The sequence below is a fragment of the Poromitra crassiceps genome, assembly GCF_964638095.1.
Source record: "Poromitra crassiceps genome assembly, chromosome: 1".
NCBI lineage: Eukaryota > Metazoa > Chordata > Actinopteri > Beryciformes > Melamphaidae > Poromitra > Poromitra crassiceps.
In genome coordinates, this window is record NC_139623.1 from 1,925,890 (window position 1) to 1,944,460 (window position 18,571).

At 45.6% G+C, this 18,571-nt stretch overlaps 1 protein-coding gene across 2 annotated transcripts in view; it reads right to left on the reverse strand.

Annotated features, from left to right (window-relative positions):
* The window catches only part of bckdhb (branched chain keto acid dehydrogenase E1 subunit beta), a 216,970-nt gene extending 204,787 nt beyond the window's left edge, over positions 1 to 12,183 (reverse strand). For both annotated transcript variants that reach the window (XM_083633578.1, XM_083633579.1), the window contains exons 1-2: positions 11,995 to 12,183; positions 3,360 to 3,437 (exon numbers count right to left, since the gene is read on the reverse strand). In XM_083633578.1, the coding sequence (XP_083489704.1) occupies positions 3,360 to 3,437; positions 11,995 to 12,181 (265 nt within the window). In that variant the 5' untranslated portion in view covers positions 12,182 to 12,183. The remainder of the gene's footprint in view (positions 1 to 3,359; positions 3,438 to 11,994) is intronic.
* Between the last annotated feature and the right edge of the window lie 6,388 nt (positions 12,184 to 18,571).

The window sequence follows — 18,571 nt, forward strand, 5'->3', positions numbered from 1 at the left end:
TTATTATATAAAAAAAAAATATATATATATATTTTTAGTTTTTAACCTGTATTTTATGCACACCTGGGGTTAAAAAAGGGTTAGGGTAGATGTATGGATGTAGTGAGCATAGTTCTGACCTAACCAAATCTAACTGACATCACTGTGAATGCAAAACGAAGAAAACTTCTGATATAATATGATTGTTTTAATAAAGTGTATCACTCAATTATAGTCAATACAAAAATAAAGGCTTTTATATAACGGAAAGCCAAGCTGCTTAGTCTGCAGATAAAACACAATGACAAAAGGCATAGTAATTTAGACTTGTCATACTGATCTGTTAAAATTTTGCATGGGTTCCAGTTCTCAGTGAGTTGTAGCCTGGGCCCAATGAATGGGGCAGGCACTATATAAACCATCTGTGTCGTTTCACTTTTTACTGAAAAATGCTGCCACCAGATTAAAGAAAAGAACCCTATGTTGACTGACTGATGCTTTTTATGTAGCCTAATGTGCGCGCGACTGCGCCTTTGTTTTCATTATTGGCTGTTAGATGGCTCTGTCCAGCACTATGGTCCAGCAGCTAACGCTAACTAGCGCGGTTAGCTTAACGTTAGCGAGTGGTTGCGAGTTAAATACACAATCCCTGGATGTTTCATTTCGGGTAAAGGGGTTTCCATTAGTTTCTATAAGTTTACGCCAGCTCTGTGTATTAAGTGCTTTTGCGGGGCTGTTTGATCACAAGCCACAGACTGTAAATGTCACAAGCATTTTGTCTGCCAAGCGGACGAGTCTGCAGGGTAGGCCGCACGACGAGCTAATGCTAACAAAACTCGCTAACAATAACAACAAACATATCCGCTGCATCATCGCCAGCTTTGGTTTAACGTAATGCCAGCTTATTGGTTTCCCCTCCTCTCGGAACCTGTGTGGGACATGGATTGCAAATTACAGTAGCTTGATAATTCTGAAACTGAAAAACAGCAACACACTGGCAGCAGCCATGTTTGCGTCGCAGCTGTGATGTCACGAATGTGCGACAACAAAAGCTCCGCTTCCGAGGCAAAAAATAAAGCAGGATTATTATCGGATAATTTATCGGAAAAAGGCCATTATCGGAATAATAAATAATAACGCAAATGGCCATATTGGCCGATAATTTATCGGTCCGATAATTATCGTGCATCCCTACTTAATAATCATCTAAGGGAGCAATCTCCGATTCACACGGCTTTGGTCTCAGCTACTATTATAGGTAAGATGTGATGCATCAATATTGTAATTATACTGTTTAATAACAATCGAAAAAGTTGCTCGTAGCTGCTTTAAGAAATGATTAGGCTACATCTATCTTTTTTCAATAGGCTACATTTTGACTGGGCCGGTAAATATGCTATGAGGCCGGAATTCTGGAATGTCGCCGGCTCCATTGGCCGGGCAGAAAAAATCGTAGCGGAATCCCTGCTAAAGCCCCAAAGACACAGGGAGCGAAGCTTGACGCGCGTCAATTTCTGCCCCTATAGCGCACTGCAAGCATCAGATACCAAATACTAACAGTACAGAACCAGCAGCATTTTGGGAAAAGGTCGCTATTTATACAGTATGTAGGCAGGCACAAGTTTGTATGCTTTACAGGTAACGACCCCCCCCCCCCCCCCTTCCCGCCCCAAATTAATTTGATCCAGAGTTTACTTGGTTTCTGGCCCCTACTTATATTTCAATTAAGATATCTTTGTGGAGGCAAATTCCATGGTTATCCCGTAGTTTTGAGCCCCTGTCATTCAGAGGCTGTAGGATCATCCTACCTGTCTGCCGTGCAGAGGAGGAGGGAAAAAAAGGCAGCGCTGCCGGAGAAAATAATGCAATCATTCTGTCCAAACTTTCACCAATGTAATCTCATGATGACATCCAGGGATAGGCTATATTTCGCTAGCCGATGAGTTTAGAACATTATTCTCACTTTGTTCAGACAGTCTTGCTATAGTGTAGCGTATTTACATGCTTGATGCATTTAAACTGCCGTGAGATTTGTTTGAGGAGCATAGCGAGACAGACGGGGATGAAAGTTGGCAGAGAGGGAGGGGGAGCTCAGAGCGCTTTGGTCATCATTTGATGCTCTAAAATGGAAACAGGTTGGGAGTACGGGCGTCAAGGCAGTTTGACGCGTGTCAGAACGCTCTTTGCGCGTTCAGGCGTTTAAAACAATGGGTGGACTTCAAAACATGAGCGTCTGACGCTCCCAGTGCGTTTGGGGCATTAGCTTCACCTCAGTTTCAACCAACTAAAGTTGCGTGAAAGTTTCACCGTGTAAAGCCAGCCTGTGCTGAAACCATTTCCTGGCATCTATTAGGGGTGGTGGTGAGGCCAAATATGTTTAATCTAACTTAGTTTCCGAACTAATTACAGTTGATCCTATTCACTTTGAATGCCTTTTTGTCAACATTATTTTTCATCAGAATACATATTTGACCATTAGAAATGTGTACAGACCTCCAGCCATCCCTGTAGAGTAATCTAACGGTTTAATTTCTACAATTGATTGAGGTAAGAACGATATGGCTATATTAGGTGATTTTAACAGAAACTGGTTAGATAGGTCCTCTGCGAAAAATAAAAATAATTTTGAGAATCGAAACTTGACTCAATTGATCGGGGAACCCACTCGTACTACCCCAACATGTCAGTCCTTACTTGAATGGATTCTAGTCACTCACCCAGACAGATATATCAAAGCTGGTGTGTTATCTGATTGTTTCAGCGATCACTCAGGTATCTACTGTATATCCTTGAGTCCAAGTCGATGTTTGAACCAAATTGGAAGAAATTCTGTCAAGGCGTTCCTGAGATATCGCGTTAACAAGGTTGGAAATGGCGTTTGTGAGGTCACAGTGACCTTGACCTTTGACCACCAAAATCTAATCAGTTCATCTTTGAGTCCAAGTTAACATTTGAGCCAAATTTGAAGAAATTCTGTCAAGGCGTTTCTGAGATATCGCGTTAACGAGCTTGTAAATGGCGTTCGTGAGGTCACAGTGACCTTGACCTTTGACCACCAAAATCTAATCAGTTCATCTTTGAGTCCAATTCGACGTTTGAGCCAAATTGGAAGAAATTCCGTGAAGGCCTTTCTCAGATATCGCGTTAACAAGCTTGGAAATGGCGTTTGTGAGGTCACAGTGACCTTGAACTTTGACCTTTGACCACCAAAATGTAATCCTTGATGTGATTTGTTCCACAAATATCACGTTAACGAACATCGGACGGACGGACAACCCGAAACCATAATACCTCTGGTTTGGTTATCGCGGGCGGAGGCATGAATGCATGTTAATGAGGAAACAGGGTTAACTTTGTAGAAGTCTTTTTTTTACTCTTACCTGCTGTAGGATCACTCGCCAGGGTGTTGTCCAAGGCACTGGTAACGGACTGGAACAAGTTCATCTTCTGGGTTGGGCCTGCAGCAGTTTTGGATGAGAAAATATTTTTTTATAGGATTTTACACCAACATAGTGCTGCTCAGCGAATGTGCATAGGGCATTTGCATATAACAAATAGTATAGAATGCCTGTGGTCAGAGTTACATAATAGACAAAGCCTAACCATCTTCAATGGGAGCCTTTCCAATGTGCAACATCTAAGATGTATTGTACAAAACATGCCGAAGCCGCATTCAGTTACTTATTATGCTACATAGCTGGAATAAACTTCCGGAAGACCTTAGATCTGCTCCAACTCTGGCTGCCTTTAAAAATAGGCTAAAGACTTTTATGTTCACCTCTGCCTTTAATTGACTCATCTGCATTGTAATATATCTATTTTCATCTTCCTTTAGATGAGATTTTACTCTTGCATTTTATACCCATCATAATTCTATTTCACTTTCCACCACATTGCAATCTTTTAAATCAGGCCCTAAAACATTTATATTCACCAGAGCTCTTAACACGTTGAGTGCCATGGACGAGATATCTCGTCTTACATAATCCAACCGTTGAGTGCCATAGACGAGATATCTCGTCTTACAGCTTTTTCAGTGGTTTCCACTAGCTGGCGCCCTTGGGCAATATGTGAATGTGGATGCGACCTCTCCCGCTGCCCCGGAAGTACTCTAACAAAGATTTCTATATAAGGAAGGCGGGCTCTTTGATCAGCGTGGGTAGTAGGTAAGTTTGAGAGAGAAAGACAGAGACAGAATTACATAGCGATTTATAGATAGAGAATTTCAGCAATTTAGCAATTTAGAGTCAGATTTAGAGCGAGTTGGTTAGCGTAGTTGATTTAGTTTGTTAGTTGTTAGTACAGTAGTAGTGTTTAGTATAGTCTTTATAGTAGACTTAGTTTAGATACTTAGTTAGCGGGTAGTTACAGTTAGTGTTCATTGTAGTTAGCTTAGCACATTTAGCGTTAGCGTCAGTTCATTTTAGTATTTAGCCTTTATTCTAGTTCAGTTTATTCTAGTTCAGTTTGATCGAGTTGGTAGCCGGTAGATTAGCCTTATTTCAGTTCAGTTTGATCTAGTCATAGCAGTAGTTGTTTTATTTCAGTTTAGTTGGGAGCGGGTGGCGTGTTTGTGCCATGCCGGCCAAACGCAAGCGGTCTTCGGCGGCTGCACGCAAGCGATCGGCCGATCAGAGATCACTGCTTGATTTCTTTTCCGTCCGAAACGAGCTTGTGCCGGAGACCGATTCCGAGGTCTCGGATGATGAACGGGGTGAGCCTCTGCATGTCGCGGCTGCGGCTGCAGGGCTCACGGCTGAGTCCGAGTCGAGTGACCTCCAGTCTTCTCCAGACGCGGAGGATTCTGAGGAGGAGTGGGCCCCGTCGAGGAGCGAAGCTCCAGAGAGCAGTGGTAAGACGATGTTTGAGATGACTTGTGTAACTTGTGGAAATGTAATTACTATGACTTAGGGATCGACCGATATCAGTTTTTCAGGGCCGATACGATATCGATTATCGGGTAATCAAAATGACCGATAGCCGATATTTGGAACCGATATACATTTGCAGTAAAAATAAAAATCTTGGTGTCAAAATTTTAAATAACACAACTCGTTGTGGAAATGCATTTTCCTCAGTTTATCCAACTGCAATATTAATTGAAAATATTCACATTAAAGTGTTGATCTGTGTGTGTGTGTGTGTGTGTGTGTGTGTCACAACCTATAACCTGTTCCTTCCCATTTCCATGTGTATGCTCACTCTAGTGGAGACTTGGGAACATCAACTGTGGAGACAAGGGTGTATTCACACCTCTAGGTCGTTTGGCTTTGGTTGGATTCAGGGGCTTAATTTATACAATTGTTGCATTTGTGCCTTGGTTCGTTTGTGTTCACACAGCCACAAATCAAACCGGTAAATACAGTAAGAAAGCAACACATCTGACTACAGTGTGTAGGCTCCAATAAAACAGGACAGGTTGCTGATATGGGATGGGATTCATGGCTTCTGTTCAGATATGAAAGACAACATGTTTCCAACCATATAAAGTTAGTCAGACTTTTCTAGTAGAACAATGTAGCCTACTATATCTTATACTGAAGTAGAACCATACTGTAACTGTAGTAGCCTAGGCTACATTACAGATTCATTTGAACAAAACATTAATTAGAGCAGCTTATGGAATTTATAAATGTCCTTTGTAGCAGTGTAGAGACTAAATATCTGCAAATGACATCTCAAAGACAGGATGCTGTTGAGAAATATTTGAGGCTGTCTTCAATTCTGCTAAAACAGCATTGCAGAGCTTTATGCTGTTGGTATCCTATTTTATGGTTAAGTAGCCTATATTTGCATGCCTACTCATGGCTGCAGACAGTAGTGTCACGAGCAGAGCCGTGATCCCAGTCTCATCTCTCTCTCTCACACAGCTGCAGATGGTTAAGTGACGTTAACGAGCAGGCCACTTTGTGCAAGCCGTGTGCCGTGTGCTCTCTCGTCTCTCTCTCTCTCCCTCTCTTTATCTATCTCTACCTCTCTGCCTCGCGCAAATGCGGGACATCGTCTCAATTTGCGGGACGCGTGAAAAGTGTTGAAAATGCGGCGCAGTCCTGCACAAAGCGGGACAGATGGTCACTTATCACTGCAAGAAAGTGCATTCGGCGGATTTCAACTCACGCTTCTATCAAACCTACCATATCTCCACGCTTAATTTGCACTGCATGCCATGCAGCCAGGGAGCGCTTCATACGAATCATCTACTAATAAGAATGATAGATCAGACGATTGCGGTGTTTATGCAATGTCAGCCTAGATAACTATGATGTTTATTCACTTTATTGCAAGCTTGGCAGCCTGCTGCGGACTGCGGACTGTCAGTCAGTCCGCTGCGCTGCACAGACCCACACGGCACGCTGTTGAATGAAGGCACAAGGCAGCTCGGATTTCATCTGAGAAGCCCTCTGATAGGCTAATACTCACCAATCAGATAGCGCTGTGGGCAGGACATTTGCACAGCAGCAACACAGAGCAGCAACACAGAGAAACACACAGGCTGGTTAGAGCTGCATTCTGAGCCAATAGCGCATTTTTTAATTAATTTATTATATCGGCAAACAGCCAATGAAAATGCCGATACAGATAATCGGCCAAATGCTGAATATCGGCCATAATAATCGGCCAAACCGATAATCGGTCGACCCCTAGTATGACTATACAAAAGCCAGCAGTCAGTCAATTCATTTTACTTTATTTCAGACTCTGAACAGTCTGAAGATGAGCCTGTAGCAGCCAGCTGTAGCGGTACTGGTGCTACAGCCTCTGGTGCCAGGAAAATGGGTAAGAGCACACTTCAGAATCAGGTTTATTTTCACATCACAGGTTCCAGCCAGCATTCAGTACCACACATATAAAAAACGGCCTGCAGGTCCAGGCTGGAGTGACGTTGACTGGGAGCCAACCCACATCCCCTTCACAGCAGAACCGGGTCCTCATAGTGGTGGTGCTGCTGAACCAGTTGACTTCTTCCAGCTCTTCCTGGACGATGAGCTGCTCCAGGCCATTGTAGTCCAAACTAACTTGTATGCACACCAGTGCATCAGTCAGGTCAGTGAGGCTCTGCCACATTCAAGGCTTGGGAGGTGGAAGGACACTACAGTGGCAGAACTCAAGAGCTTCTTGGGACTATACTTCCTCACTGGGATCGTCCAGAAGCCTAAACTGGCCATGTACTGGTCCACAAATGAACTGACTGCTACCCCCCACTTCAACAAAACCATGTCTCGCAACCGCTTTCAACTGCTAACACGATTCCTCCATTTCAGTAACAATTTTGATGTTGATGGTGCCGACAAGTTGTTCAAGGTCCGGCCAGTTTTGAACGACCTGTTAGAAAAGTTCAGAGCCATGTTCACACCGAGTCAAAACATCAGTATTGATGAGGGGATGCTCCTGTGGCGTGGGCGGTTGGCCTTCAAAGTGTACAACCCACAGAAACCCATAAAGTATGGGATAAAGTCCTACATCCTCTGTGACTCCCAGACAGGTTACTGCTACAACATGAAGCCGTACTGTGGTGAGCGGTCCACCCTAGGCGAGATGGTGGAGTTCCTCCTCGGGGACTTGGCAGGGCAGGGGTACCATTTATACATGGACAACTACTACAACTCTGTTGGAATGTGTGCACAGCTGCTGGAGTGTCAGACACATGTCTGTGGCACTCTGAGGAAGAACAGGGGCGAGCCACCTGCTACCATGGTCACCAACCACACCGTGAAGCTGGGGGAAACGGTCATGCGCCACAATGGTGGCACCATGGTTCTGGCCTGGCGAGATAAAAGAATCGTGAAAATGGTTTCCACGCTGCACGACGACACGATGGAGACGGTGCAGGTCAGGCAGAAAGGCAGCAGAGAGAGGGTCCCACACACAAAACCCAAGTGTGTTGTAGACTACAACAAGTACATGAATGGGGTCGACAGATTGGACCAGAACATCGCGTACTATCCGTTTGCCAGGAAGACATCCAGGTGGCCCTTCAAATTTGTCATGTACATGTTTCAGATCTCTTTTTATAACGCCTTTGTTCTGTACAAAGCTAAACACCCAGCTAAACGCCAGAGAAAGTGTGAAACATTGCTGGATTTCATCCTGAGTGTTGTCGGTGCATGGACCAGACCTGTGGTGGGGGGTGGCGGGGAGGAGGTGGGGGCTGGCGGGGAGGAGGTGGGGGCTGGCGGGGAGGAGGTGGGGGGTGGCGGGGAGGAGGTGGGGGCTGGCGGGGAGGAGGTGGGGGCTGGCGGGGAGGAGGTGGGGGGTGGCGGGGAGGAGGTGGGGGCGGGGGGCAGTGACCAACCTGCAACCATGCCCCGGCGACCATACCTGGACCCTCAATGCAGGCTGGAGGTCAATCTAGCGGGCCATGTAATGGTCCTCATACCAGCCACACCCAAAAAAGATGCCCCAACGAGGAGGTGTAGCGTTTGTGCAAGGAAAGATCTTAGAAGAGAGACACGCTACATGTGTGTCAAATGTAGGGTCTCATTACACAGGGGTAGCTGCTATGAGGAGTACCACTCAGACAAGAACCTTGCTCAGCGGCGCTGGCGCTGAGTAGGCATGGGTCGTAAAAAAAAAAAACCTGCCAGGGATTGTTTTTGCTCTTTGTTTGATTGTTTGCTAGCTAGCAGGAATACATAAAAAAGTACCTGCCGATTTTCATGTAACTTTGTGGATGGGTGTAACATGGGCCAAGGAAGTACCCATTACATTTTGGAGCAGTTCTGGATTCGGTGTACGAGCCCAAACCGGTTTGATCACTAACCGAAAAAACCTATAAAAAAAAAAAACCTATATAAAAAAAAAAAAGCTGAGTGACCTGTGGTCTGCTCTTGTTTTGTATTTATTTTGACATTTATTTATTTTATTATTTGTATTATTCCTCCATTATTGAAAACAACTATTGTTCAGATGTCTGATGTCTCACTGATGCCAAAAATAAATGGTTAAAGTGACTGTTCTGCCTGTTTGATTGAATTTCACAAAACTGCATTTTTCTCAGCTTTCCTTCTCAGACGCTGAAACCATGCTGTATTCAACGGCTAATATCTACATAACTACTAACTCTACAAACTAACTCTTTTAGACAGAGAAAGCACACATTCTATTAGTTATTTTTAGATGATTGGTGTTCACGAAGTCTTAACAGAAAAGAATCCTCGGCTCTTGTAAAATGAGCCAGAATCGTGAAAAACCCCCCTGGCACAACTTACCTACAGCATTGAAAAAACGGCTGGCACTCAATGTGTTAAGAAATCTAGTGAGACACTCATCTGCACAAATTTTATTTAAATGTGGTTTTCTCGTATTTTATTTATTTATTTCGTTTTAAATGTGACTTTACTCTTGAGTGAATTTTTATACGGAGGCCCCAGCCCTGTCTGACGCTTGGTTCACACCAGAAACATCTCAGAAGCAGCGCATCACGGACACATGGAGCAGGAGCCTTGCCATTCACACCAGAAGCGCTCCGTTTTGCTCCACGCCTCACTCTGTTTTGCCCCGCGCCGGTCACAACTTGTCTTGACTTCATGCCTGGCTGCACACGGCCACTCGCATCCAAAATAGACCCGACGCCGAAACTCTTGCTGCACGCATCGCGAGGCGAGGAGACACGCTGTGGCCGGTGTGATCCATCTCCCTGTTAACAAGGACACCAAAATGAAACTGCCTCCGCGAGGCGTTGCTTCAGTGTTGCTTCAGCATCGGATACACGACTGTGATGGAATTCTGTAAGGAAGGCCCCTTTGCATTAATGTACCGTGTACACCAGCAGCGGACAGCGGTGAGGTCTCTTGAACTGAGCTAAAATAGACGAAGAGACAACAATATTCTGACTGACTTAGATTTAGTTACTGTTTGAACCAAATTTCTTAACTATCACATCTGCAATTTATAAACTCGATTTGTGTGGGTAGTAGGTACTGACTTTTCCCTAATGCAGTGATCCTCACTACTTTCTCCATGAGAGCCACACTAGCCGGTCAAAGTCAAGAGGAGAGCCACTTTTACCGCAAAATCACACAGTAAGCGCTTGATTTAGTTTTATTTTATTAAATGATAAAACCAATGAGTCTGTCTCTCTCTGAGATGCATGAAATAGGCGACGCCCATCACGGGGGAAATTGCTCCGTTCACTCCCATACACCAGCGTCATTTTCCTTGAATTAAACATAGCTAAAAGCTGTTGTGTGGTGGGCTGCGCAGACAACAAATGCAAAAAATCGCCAATCAAAGTTTTTTTGTACTCCCGAGCAAAACAAAGAAGCCATTGAGAATTGGCGAGAAGAAAAATGTGGATCTAGCTGTCAAGGAAGTAAGTTGGCGTGTTCAACTTCCGTATGTATGATCTTTGTGTGCAACGCCCGACCATGCACGCGACAGAGGAGAACACCAGGATTGGACGGGAGTTTGTGATTTCCCGCGTTTTTGGCGTGGTTTCTGAATGATGATGCTCTCCGCAGTGTCTCTAGCAGTAATATTGATACCACGCATAACAGGTTAGTCTTGCTTAAGGTAGAGGGCAGACTGAGTGCATCGCTTCTCAGATTTCTGAAGAATGTGACATGACATCTCAGAATTGAGGTTATTAAGCAATTGCCATACAGTCACAAAGTACATACATACACAAGAAGACACAAAACTGCCAAATTGCTTACACTTCCAAGGCCAAAACAGCCGGCATTAAATGTATGCTCATGGAGCAATGAAAAGCTGGTTGTGTGTCAGTATTGTCAAAGTTGATTGTTTGTGTGTGTTTTATATTGACTGTTTTACATGATTGTTTTATATTATTAACTGCTGTGAAGCCTTTTGCTACTTGTATTCAGGGGCATAGTCCTTGGAAGGTAAACGCCAGTAAACGCAGTTCACCCACCTCTTTGAAATGAGGCAAAGAGTTTATTCACCTATTTTCAGATCAACTGTATCAATCATTATTATTATTAAATCTTCTTATTAATTTGGAGGCCTCAAAGAGTCAGGATTGGAAATAATCTGGATATACTTGTTCTAAGCACTGGCTCACAGGGATGCATTATATTAGTTATTTTTTGTTTACTCTCTTTACTCATGACTGTATTGCTCACTACCTCAACAATCTCATAGTAAAGTACGCATATGATACCACCGTCATTGGGCTTATAAACTAATGATGACGTTAGATAATGGTCTTGGGTCATGTTGACTAGCTAATGCTAGGTGTTAAGTTTGGCATACCGGTCACTCCATACACCTATCAGGGCTTGACAGCACCGACTAACCATTCGCTCACTGCTAGGCTGAAAACACCAGTGAGCGTTATCGAGCCTCTGTGGTCAGCTGAGTGTGCACTTCACAGGTAGGATGACCAGATCCCCAGCAAACCAAGTGTGGGACAAAGAGTATGTTTGTGTGGAACACGTTATTATTTTCATTATTGATTGATCTGACGATTTTAGACTCATCGATTAATCGTTTGGTCTATAAAATGTGGGAAAATGACGACAACCCCCCCCCCCCCACACACACACACACACACACACACACACACACACACACACACACACACACACACACAAAGCCCAAGAGAACATCCTCACATGTCTTATTTTGTCCTGAACAAACAGCCCACTCCACAACCAAAAGACAGTCTGTCATCATAGAGGACTAAAGACACCAGAAGATATCACATTCAAAAGGACCCGGAACAAGAGATACTTTTTCTTCAAAAATAGTGTCTCTCTCAGTGGTTTGTTTGGCTTTTGACAAACTAGCGCATCATCTCAAATGTGGGACATGGGGAAAAGGCATTAAAATGCTGCAGTCTTATCTTATTTGGATAACGTTAGAAAACAGAATGGACTGTCCAGTATTGTCAAGTTCTTCGCGTGACCTCGTTCCCACTTCCAGAGATAATGGCCATTCACCTATCGTTATCCCAGTTGAGTTGGCCTGACATGGCTCAATTTGTGGTGCTAGTCACGTTAGCTTTACCGGCTAGCGTTAGGGGGTCGACACCGCGTTGGTGAGCAAACTCACCATATTTTGTCACGTCGGGGTCGGCCTGGAAGGTGAAGTGCGCTGCATGCCTTCGTTGTGTTTTTGCATAGGAGTTGCAGCTCGGGGACAACTTCAACAGAGCGTGAGTACGAGCCCCGCTGCTAACACTAGCGATGGAAACCTTCCAGTTAGGACCTCGGACAAGAAACCGTGCAGCGGCCGCCATGTTTGTTGTTGTGACTGACCAGGAAGGACAAGGTGACAGCATCCGTAGATCGTCTATTAAGACGTATCACGCAGAGTTGCGAACAACGGTCTGCTTTCCGGTCTCCAAAATTATTTTTGTATGGGGATTTCTTAAATGCCTGAAATAAGGTCTGTGGTTTAAAAAAGTGTATGAAACGGCGAACGGTGGGGGGATTACATTTATGCTTCAAAAGTAGCCTAATAATAAAAGTGGTCCTCATTTGTGAACATTATCTAGGTACTCGGGTGTCAGAGTGTGAGCTCCAGCTTCTTCTACTCCTGTCTACTCTTGTCAGCTCTGATTGGTCAAAACTGAGGGCGGTGTGCGACCATGGACACACACGCTCTGTGCGGCTGTGCCTGCCTAACCTCGCGTCACCAGGCTCTTCCCGCCCACAATTGATTTTGTCACCCTACTGGTTCCCGCCCTAGACCGGATGGCAGCGTTTCTAGCTCGTCAACTTTCACGTTAACTTGACAATTTGACCCAAGTATCAGAATCCTCTTTCACCGTTTTGACCGGTGTGTCAGGCGGTGGTGGCGGAGATGCCATATTGCATAAACGTTTTGTTTTATGTAACGCTAGCTTTGTTTTGATCAGACTCTAGTTTAGGTAACATCACCGCGTCAAGCTAACGGCAACAAAGACGTTGTTAGGCGCATTGCCATCCGGTGTTAATTCTGGGTCCGGGGTTTACGCCCCCATGACAAAAAGCGGGGTGGAAGGTGCCCAGACTAGTGCCTGCCCTGTCATGAGCGGCTGCGGCACCCCCAGGGTCCTAGCGTCCGTCGTATTATCTCATACAGCACACAAACACACAGGCAAGCAGACAGACAGGTCACAATATGCCTCGCCTCTTTTGACCCACATACGGGACGTCCCGGCTTAATACGGGACGGTTGGCAACACATACTCAGTAGTTTATGAGTACTGAATCATTACCTGTCCATTTGGTAGTCTTCCAGTTGAGTGACATCACTCGCCAATGACATCACTCACACAAGATGGATTCGCCCAGGTCAACTGCTGACCTACAGGTGACAGGTGACTATATCAGGCAGTTGTGATGTCATCAGTGATGTCATTCGAGCAATTGTCTTCTTCTTCTTAGTTAAAATTGGTTAAGTGGTGTCTGTATACAGACTCTTACTTTCTCGGGTGACATCACAGTTGGTAAATGCAAATGCATTCAACACACACACACAACTGCCCGACTGACATCACTTCCCTCACAAATTGTGACTAAGATAAAGATCACAGTTGCTCAAGTGACATCACAGTTGTCCAATTGCAAATGCATTCAACATACACACACACACACATTTACATTACATTACATTACATTACATTACATTACATTACATTACGTCATTTAGCAGACGCTTTTGTCCAAAGCGACTTACAATATCACAATTTGTCAACAGTAGCCTACAGAAAACCACTATGCAATGCAACACAATCAATGACAGCTAAGATACTTTGATAGACTAGCACCATGTAGGAAGTAGTTTGAGAAGGAATAAGTAACATGTAGCATTAGTAGGTTTTAGTAGGTTTTTTTATTTTTATTATAGATGTTAGTTCAAGAAGGGCCCAGGTGTAGCCTGAAAAGGTGAGTTTTTAGTCTCCGCCGAAAGATTGGCAGTGATTCGGCCACACACACACACACACACACACACACACACACACACACACACACACACACACACACACACACACACACACACACACACACAAACACAACTGACTGGGTGACATCACTTCCAGGTGACCTCTTAGGTGACTACATCTTAGGTGACTACAGCACAACTACCTGATGACATCACTGTAGGAAAGCCTCTGTGAGGCGTGATTTCTAACCCCACATAGGATAAGCAATAACCACGCCCTGTGGCGCCGGGATTGGCCAGGAGCAACACTGGAGGGCACGCAGCCCAGCGATTTCATGAACCAACTGAATAGCTCTTGAGAACAGACAGCGATTTCGAGAGTGGACATTGAGAGCGGACATTGAAATGAATTATGGTCACCTACCTTCCTTAGCATAGTAATAATAATAATAAGCATAATAATTGCAATCGAGCCTAAGCGATAAACTCGCATGTACTCGCATGTACTCGCACTCGCCCTGCAGCTTGGTTGGCTGCCTTGCTGTATTTCTGTCTTCAATTGGTCTATTTCGGTTTTGGCCCCTCCTCTCGTCTTGTCGCCTGCGATGTCCTGACGCCAGGTATCCCAGCATGCTTTGCAAGCTGGTGAGCGACAAGATGGCAGCGAGGGAAGGAGGGGCATTTTGAAATCGACCAATTGAAGACAGCAATACAGCAAGGCAGCCAACCACGCTGTAGCAGCGGGGCAGGGCTGAGGGCTTACTGGGCGAGTGCGAGTACATGCGAGTTTATCGCAGGCGGTGTGTAGGAGCCGTCAGACCTCCTTCTCACCAAACGCGAGCCTAAGCGATAAACTCGCATGTACTCGCACTCGCCCTGCAGCTTGGTTGGCTGCATTGCTGTATTTCCATCTTCAATTGGTCTATTTCGGTTTTGGCCCCTCCTCTCGTCTTGTCGCCTGCGATGTCCTCCGCCAGCTATCCCAGCATGCTTTGCAAGCTGGTGAGCGGCAAGATGGCAGCGAGGGAAGGAGGGGCATTTCGAAATCGACCAATTGAAGACGGAAATACAGCAAGGCAGCCAACCACGCTGTAGCAGCGGGGCAGGGCTGACTGGGCGAGTGCGAGTTCATGCGAATTTATCGCGAGCGGTGTGTAGGGGCCGTCAGGACTGTATAGAGACAGTCCGCATGTCTGGGAACGCCCACAAAATGTTAAACGGCTGGCGCGCGAGTGGGGTAAAACCGTCCATATATCTCATGGGCTGACTCACCAAAAGACGGTGCTGCGGCTCTAAACTACAGGTTTTGGGGTTCTAGAGCAGAACACAAGACGTCTGCTCAGATGTGCATTTACTGCGGTGGTTAAATCCCCGATCGTGTCTGCCTGGGCTGGGCTATCAGCTAAATTCTTTTATACCCCACCCTGACCAAGCCCCCAGCCAGGCTGAGCCAGCTAAACCAGCGTCTATGACGAGACGTGGCCTCAACCTATGCGTGCATGAGCATAATGTAAGTCTGTTAAGTTGTTTATTTGATATATTTGTGTTTATAGTCATGCTTTACTGTATTTGGGCAATTAAGAGAGTTTGTCTGTTCATTTCTGTTGACTCCAGCTAATTATTTACTACTATGGAAAATATGTTAATGCCTTAATTATTTCATTACCATGCTACCTTGCTAGGCAAATTCATTCATTCATTATTGTTTTGTTATTGTTATTGGTGGAGGCCCTGGAACAATGGTGCCAGGACAACCACCTCTCTCTAAACGTCTCCAAGACCAAGGAGATCATTGTAGACTACAGGAGGGGGGGGAGGGGGGCGCACACCCCCCAATCACCATCAATGGCACAGTGGTGGAAAAGGTGGACAGCTTCAAGTACCTGGGAGTCAACATCCACCAGGACCTGACATGGGCCGGCCACACCGCCACTGTTGTCAAAAAGGCCCAACAGCGACTACACGGACTAAAGAAATTTGGGCTAAGGCCAAAAATCCTCAGGGACTTCTACAGAGGCACCATTGAAAGCCTGCTGACAGGCTGCTTCACCACCTGGTACGGGAACTGTACGACCATGGACCGCAGGGCGCTAAGAACAGTGAGGCTCGCGGCCCAGCACGTAACAGGGTGTGAGCTACCAGAACTGCAGGAAGATCATCAAGGACACATACCACCCCCACAACAGCCTGTTCTCCCTGTTACCCTCAGGGAGGAGATACAGGGTCCCAAAAGCACGAACAAATCGCCTGAGGGACAGTTTCTTCCCGCAGGCCACGAGACTCCTTAACACACACAAATAAACAATCATGTAGTAGCTGCTACCATTACATATGATAATTATGTTATTTGCACCTGTGCAAACAGAATGTTTAATTATGTTTTAAGGTGTCTATGCTAGAAAAGAAAAGGAAAAGTTTACTGTTATTGCTTGTTGTTTCTCTTGTTTTACTGCATCTATATGCCCTGTTATTTTGCACTGTTATACTGTTATTTGCACTATGTTGTAACGGAGTCTACAGCACAAGAATTTCACACATGATACTTGTACTACGGAGTGACAATAAAAATCTTGAATCTTGAACATACATCCTGTACATTACTCCTGAGTAAACCTTGAACCTCAACTTCTCCTGTGATTCTTTAATCGGAGTCACACTGCCATAGTGTTCCCCGGCTCTATATCCAGCGCATCTGTGAGGCCCCCTAGACCTCTATTTCAATCACAGTCTAGCAATTTCATGACATCATTTCCAGTTGGGTGCACATGCTTTTCTACACAAGATGGATCTGCCCAGGTCAACTGAGAGGGGAACCAGACGATGGCCCCTGCCCCTGGGCTGAATGAATCTCTATTAACAGAGGACCCCTTCACGAAGGTGAAGGCACGTTGCTCAGGAGGGATGAGGAGCGGAGGAACATGAGACGAGGCACAACAGCCAAGATGGAGGAGGTGTGAGAAACACCAGAAACTTGAAAGAAGAAGAACCACGTTTAGCGTGAGACCATCCAACTGTGAGAGGCAGCAATGTACCGCAAGTCATCCATCCAGTCTGCCGGAAAGCCATTAGAAGAAGAAGAAGAAGCCCAGGTCAACTGCTGACCTATAGGTGACTACACCTTTTAACACAACATGGATTTGCCCAGGTCAACTGCTGAGGTGACTACACTTTTTTACACAACATGGATTCACCCAGGTCAACTACTGACCTCCAGGTGCATAAAATCACGTATAGAAGAATAAAAAAGTAGGCATATGAGAATGGAGAAAATAGGCATCTAGTTCTGTTCCAAGTAGGGGTGGAGGGAGGAGGGCTGGAGGACTGTGTTGTCCTATATTACATTAACATCATCTATACTATAATTGCGGGAGCGTCTGTCTGTCTCTCTGTCTCTCTCTCTCTGTCTCTCTGTCCTTCGCTTATCTCGAGAACCGTTGGTCGGATCGACTTGAAACTCGGGGGGTGCGCTGATGGCGACCCGACGGAGGGCGGTACCCTGTTTCCGTGCGATTTGGATGCGAAACACGTTGGATATTTGAATATTTGTCTTAAGTTCTGCTCCTTCAGCCCTAACTGCCCGGCCACATCTACGCGTCGTTTGACGCGTGCTGACGCTGCTGCCCATCCACTTTGTATTGAACATGCTGCTCGACGCCTCGCGAAGCATGCTGGGAGACCAGACGACGCGTAGCAGGCTTGTGAAGCGACAGTGGGCAACAGAGGGGGCGGGGTGGAATTTGACAAAGTACAAAGCTAGCCAATTGAGCTCATCCTAGGACCTACCCTACCCTTCCTGTCCTCTTCCACTTCCTCTCTACCACCAATTTTCAAAGAAGCAAAGTAAATCTAGCAGCAGCTAGCTTGGGAGCTAGCTGCTGCTTCCGGATTTCCATGCCCACCAAGCGTCGAGCGTCAATACTGCCAAGCGTCAGCCCGCGTCAAACGACGCGTAGATGTGGCCGGGCCGTAAGCTGCAGCTTTAATTAGGGCTGTTTGACATCTACTGAGAGAGTAAACAGAGGAACGACCCTGTCGTTAACTAAGTCAACATCGAGTCCTTGAGATTGAATGGAGGGGGGGGGGAAGGCAATTCGGCATAGCGCCACCTAGTGGCAACATAGAAAATGTGGTTTATCTTGAGAACCGTTCGTCCGATCGACTTCAAACTCGAGGAGTGCGCTTAGGGGGACTCAAGGAGGTGCAGGGAGCTGAATTATGTGCAATTTGGCATAGCGCCACCTACTGGCAAGACAAAAAGCGCTTTATCTCCATAGCCATTCATCTGATCGACTTAAAACTTAAAACTCAGGGAGTGCACTTAGGGGGACTCAACGGAGTGCAGGGAGCTGAATTCTGTGTAATTTGGCATAGCGCCATCTACTGACAACCCAAAAAGCGGTTTATCTCCATAGCCATTCATCTGATCGACTTCAAACTTGATAAGTGTGCTGCTGGGAACCTGACATAGAGCAGTGCCGAATTTTGTGCAATTCGGCACAGCGCCACCTACTGGCAACACAAAAGGTGGTTTATCTTAAGAACCGTTCATCCGATTGACTTCAAACTTGGGGAGTATGCTCCTGGGAACTCGAAGTAGTGTGGCGCTGAATTTATTGCAATTTGACATAGTGCCACCTGCTGGCAACACAAAAAGCAGTTTATCTCGAGAAACATTTGTCCGATTGTGACTTCAAACTTGGGGAGTGCGCTGCCCGGACCCCGATGGAGTGCGGTGCTGGACTTATTCCAGGACTGTCTG